The sequence below is a fragment of the Chrysochloris asiatica genome, unplaced genomic scaffold, assembly GCF_000296735.1.
Source record: "Chrysochloris asiatica unplaced genomic scaffold, ChrAsi1.0 scaffold00299, whole genome shotgun sequence".
Lineage (NCBI taxonomy): Eukaryota > Metazoa > Chordata > Mammalia > Afrosoricida > Chrysochloridae > Chrysochloris > Chrysochloris asiatica.
The window spans coordinates 362102-367698 of record NW_006408817.1 but is presented as its reverse complement, the minus strand read 5'-3'; the positions used below and the strand labels follow the sequence as shown (position 1 = coordinate 367698).

Sequence of the window (5597 nt, the reverse complement as noted above, 5' to 3'; positions counted from 1 at the left end):
GAAAGATGTTTACCTGTGCTTTGTTGACTACGCAAAGGCTTTTGATTGTGTGGATCATGACAAGCTATGGACAACATTGCGAAGTATGAGTATTCTGGAACACTTAATTGTGCTCATCTATACCTGGACCAAGAGACAGTTGTTCCATCAGAACATGGGAACACTGAATGCTTTAAAATTATGAAAGGTGTGCAACAAAGTTGTATTCACCATACTTATTCAAACTGTATGCTGAGCAAATAATCCAAGAAGCTGGTTCTATAAAGAAAAACGTGGCATCAGCATTGGAGGAACATTCATTAGCAACCTGCGATATGCAGATGATACAACCTTGCTTGCTGAAAGTGAAGAAGACTTAAAATATTTACTGATGAAAGTTAAAGAGCACAGCCTTCAGCCTTCGGTATGGTTTGTATCTCAATGTAAAGAGAGCAAAAATCCTCACCACTTGACCAATCAACTACATTCTTATCAACGGAGAAAAGATTGAAGTTGTCAAGGACTTCATTCTTCTTGGATCAACCATCAACACTCATGGAAGCAGCAGTCAAGAAATCAAATGACGTATTGCATTAGGCAAATGTGCTGCACAAGACCTTTTTAAAGTGTTGACAAGCAGAGATGTCAGCTTGAGGACTAAGGTGCGCCTGACCCAAGCCATGGTATTTTCAGTTACCTCATATGCCTGCAAAAGCTGGACAGTGAATAAGGAAGACCATAGAAGAATTGATGCGTTTGAGTTATGGTGTTGGAGGAGAATATTGAAAGTGCCATGGGCTGCCAAAAGAACCAATAGATCCGTTTTGGAAGAAGTGCAGCCAGAGGATGTTCCTTGGAGGCCAAGATTTCCAAACTTCATCTCTCATACTTTGGACATATAATTGGGAGGGACCAGTTACTGGAGAATGATATCATGTTTGGTAAGGTGGAGGGTCAGAGAAAAAGAGGAAGACCCCTAATGAGATGGATTGGCCAAGTGGCAGCATCGATGAACTCAAGCGTGGCAACAGTAGTGAGATTGGCCCAGGGTCAGGCAGTGTTTCGTTCTGCTGTGCATAAGGTCACTATGAATCGGTACCGACTTGATGGAACCTAACAACAACAACAATTGGTGAAGAATATTGAAAGTATCATGAAAGAAGAATGAAAATATCTGTTTTAGAAGAAGTACAGCTGAATTGCTCCTTGGAAACAACAATAGTTCCTTCATCTCTTGTAGTTTGAACATATTGTCAGAAGGACCAGTCTCTGGAGAAGGACATCATGCTTGGTAAAGTAGAGGGTCAACCAGAAAAGAGGAAGATGTTCAAGATGGATTGACACAGTAGCTACAACAATGGGCTCAAACACAACAATTGTGAGGATGGTGCACTGTTGGTAGAGGTTTGTTCTACTTGTGGAGTTGCTGTGAGTTGGAATTGATTCATTGGTCCTAACACCAAAACAAAATATCACCATAGCCAAACTCAGGTTTAGGCCAAAGTGTGGAGCACAACTCTAGGTGGAAATGTAGAACAGAAATTGTATCATTATAGTAGGCAACTTGATGATGATAACTCTCAACTCTTGTTTGGCTGTTGAGTCACACTGTTCCTATATGGATTGGTTCCCTTTACATCTCATCCACAGCTATTTAACATCATCTCATTTGTTTGTCTATGTTGGATCTTCTGTTTTCTAATTTTCTTTCCTTAAGAAATATAAACAAAATGAAAAGCACTAATAATCTGGGAAGAAACAATTGTGACAAAGATAAAATATAGAGTGGGTATTTAAAAATTTGTAAATAGCTCTTAGCCTTTATTATGAATGAAACAGATATTTCAATTACAAAAGAATAAAGGGACCAAGGAATTTGCAGAAGAGGAATAGCCTGCAGACATGAAAAGAATTCAGTCGCTCATGTAATAGAGGAACTGTAACTTAAAATACTAATAAGATTTTAAAGTTTTAAAGGAATGATAATATCTGCTTGGATATCTGGGCACTCATATTATTGTTGAGAGTATAAATTCACACACCCTTCCTGGAGAGCATTTTGGCAATTATATGAAAATAATAAAAATGTTCATATCCTTTTTAAAATCAATTTAACTTCTAGGATTATTCTTTAAGGATTTTTTTTTGTTTTTTGACTTGGAAGTGTTTTAGTAATTTTCATTTTGCCTTGAAGAAGAGGTTCTCTTGTTAAGTGCCGTCAAGTGGATTTCAACTCATAGCAATCCTGAATAGGGTTTTTGAGGAGTGGCTAGTTGGTTTGAACTGCCGATCTTGCGATTGGCAAATGCTTATCCTATGGTGCAACACCAGACCTCAAAAATAGAATGTTGTTGTTAAGTGCTATGGGGTTGGTTCTGTCTCATATGACTCTGTATAGGGTTTTCAAGGCTATAAATCTTTGTGGAAGCAGAAAGCTACAGCTTTCTTCTATGGAATGGCTGGTGGACTTGAACCACAGATCTTGTGCTACATAGGCCATTGCTTATCCTATGGGGCCACTACCCTCCTGGAGAGGTTCTCTTAAAAATAAATAAATAATTTAAAAAAAAATTGAGCAGCTGTGTATTCAGTAAAAGTTCCTTTATATTCTTATATTTTATAAAATATTTCTTTTTAATTTCAGTCCTACAAGATTATCAATTTTGCCCCCAGTTTACTTCGGATTATAGTCTCTGACCATGTGGAATTCCCAGTACGTCAGGCAGGTAAGTTGAGTTTTTTAAAAATCTTTTGTGAATTTATTTACAGATGAAAGTAGAACTGAACTTTATTTTAAGCATTTATGATTTCTTGAAAAAATAGGAAACTTGCATACCGTATTCTCATGGTATAAGAGCTCACTTTTTACCCCTCTGGAATGTTAAGGTAGATTTTGAGCTCTCAAATACTCCTAGCTCTTTCTTTCTTCCTCTGCCTCCTCCTCTACCAATTCCTGTGCTCTATAACATTGTCATTCTTTCCCTACCTTTCCCAATTTTAATAGCTTAATCTCCCTAATTTCTGATTATTGATTGCCTTTGGCCCATAGATTAGAACCATGAATATACACATGTGAATTTGAGTTCCATTCATATATCAGATCATGGAGGTATTATTTATTGAACACATGTACCTAACTAAATGACTGAGGAGCTGGACCTTTGCTTTAACCAGGAAAGTTACTTTATGTCTATGGGACTTTATGGTTGTTTGTAATATTGGGCATTGTTTTTCTTTTCTTTTTTTTTAATGGACTTATCATTAGAGCTTGTTGTTGTTAGATGCCATCGAGTTGATACCGACTCATAGTGATCTTAAACACAGCAAAACGAAACACTGCCCGATTCTGGGCCAATCCCGATCATTAGAGCTTAGAAGGTTAAAAAATGGAGAAAGCCTTGGAGCATCAAGAGTTCTGAGAAGAGAGTAAGGAACACACGTATTTAAAGACTTTTTTTTATAAGGACATATTCTTCTTATAAATAATTTTGTAAATCCCCAAATACGGTGAAGAAAGTAAAAATCAAAACACAAAACCACCAAACATTCATCACTCAGAAATAATTGTCATTTACATTAGGTAAATGGTGATAAAATTATTTAATTTTGTTTGATTATTATACTGAAAATTGCTAGGAATTATTAAACTTTGAGAAAATATTTACAACAGCATATATGATTTCCTAAAAAATCCATTTGTTGTTAAGATAAAAAAGAAACACTCATGGAAAACATTCACCTTGGTGTTATTGTTAGCTTTGCAAGATTCATTAAGACTTTTGTATAAATTTGTTGACGTTCTGGTTCTCAGTTGTGTCATTAAATAGAAGAAACCCTGATGGCACAATGGCTAAGTGCGGCTGCTAACCAAATGGTCAGTGGTTAAAATCCACCACCCCATTCTGTGGAAGAAAGATGTGACAGTGTGCTTCTGTAAAGATACGGACAGCCGTAGCATCCCTGTGGTCCGATCTACTCTGTCCTGTGCAGTTGCTGCGAGTCAAGACTTGGCTATGTGCCATGGGTTTGGGTTTATTAACTAGGGCTGTTCTGAAACTGCATTTTGTTATTAGAATCTTTTATCTATTTTAACAACTCAAGAGTTTATAGTTCCTCTGAAGCTTTAAAAAAATTGTATTTAAGACTAACTGAAAAATTTATTGTTTGTTACATGAAAATAGACATTGCAAAAATACAGAATTTATACATGAAATTGCACTTAATCCTACTTTCAAAGAACTGCTATCAACTTTGGTACATGTTCTTCAGTTCTTTATTTCCCATAGATAATGGTGGTGGTGGTGTTCAGTGCTGTTAAGTCACGTTGATTCTGATTCATAGCGACCCTGTATAGGAGTGGCTGGTGAGTTTGAACCACCAAGCTTGTGGTTATCAGTGCAGTGCTTATCCTACAGCACAATACCAAGACTCCTCCTGTAGATGGTGGTGGTGGTGGTGGTTATGTGCCGTGGAGTTGGTTCTGACTCACAGTGACCCTGCATAGGGTTTCCAAGGTTGTAAATCTTTATGGGAGCAGAAAGCTTTGTCCCACGGAACAGATGGTAGTTTCGAACCTCTGGCATTGAGGTTAGCAGCCCGACTTGTAACCACTACGTTACTAGATAGGCTATCTTTAAAAGCACATCTGTGTTGTTGTTGTTAAGTGCCAGTGAGTTAGTTCTGTGTATAGGGTTTCCAAGGAGTGGCTTGCAGTTCAAACTGACTTTGCAGTCCATTGTCTTATCCTGCAGCGCCACACAAGTGCCGTTGAGTTGGTTCCATCTCACAGCAACCCTGTATAGCATATACTATTTTATTGTTTTCTTTGGTCTTAGTGTGTTTAAAGAATTACTCATTCTTTGTACCAACTGTTCAGTATTTCTTGTGTTCTTCTATAGTTTCTGTAAACAACTTCTTATTGATGGATTTTATGTGTCTATTTGTTGTTGATCGTGGTTACGTGCTGTGGAGTCAGTTCCAACTCATAATGACCCTGCATAGGGTTTCCGAGACTGTATATCTTTATGGGAGCAGAAAGCCTCATCTTTCTCCTACGGAATGACTGGTAGTTTCAAACTTCTGACTTTGAGGTTAGCAGCCTGATTCATAACCACTACGTACCAGAGTTCTTTTGTTGTTGATATTGAGGCTAAAATGAGCATTCTTGCACATGTCATAGGGTACTTGCGGGCATGTTTCATAGTGCAAATGATAAGAAAGGTCAGTGGATATTAATGATAATAATATTTAGAATTCTAAGTGTTATCAATCATTGCTTTTTACTTTTCCTGTCATCAGTGCGTTTGAATGCTCAATCTCCTCATTAACTATGTATACACTTAAATCCTAATAACTTAGGTAATAAAGTTTTTTGTTTTTTTTTAAATTTAAAGTTTTTAATGTGGATTGAGTGAAAGTTTACAGGGCACATCTTCAGTTTCACATTCAACGATTCATATAACTTGTTTCATTACATTGATTATAATGCCCTCCATATACCATCAGTTAAAAGTATTTCTATCTACTTTAGCTTTTTTAAAAAACATACAAACAAAAAAACCCACTCAGGCATATATAATAATTTACATCTCCAAAGGGCACATTCTGCAAGTCTGCTC

General features: G+C 36.9%; 1 protein-coding gene across 1 annotated transcript in view; it reads left to right on the top strand.

The window, feature by feature from the left end:
* Positions 1-5597, top strand: part of IPO8 (importin 8) — a 77697-nt gene that overhangs the window by 16750 nt on the left and 55350 nt on the right. Inside the window, exon 2 of the mRNA XM_006874768.1 lies at positions 2624-2705. Within this exon, the coding sequence (XP_006874830.1) occupies positions 2624-2705 (82 nt within the window). The remainder of the gene's footprint in view (positions 1-2623; positions 2706-5597) is intronic.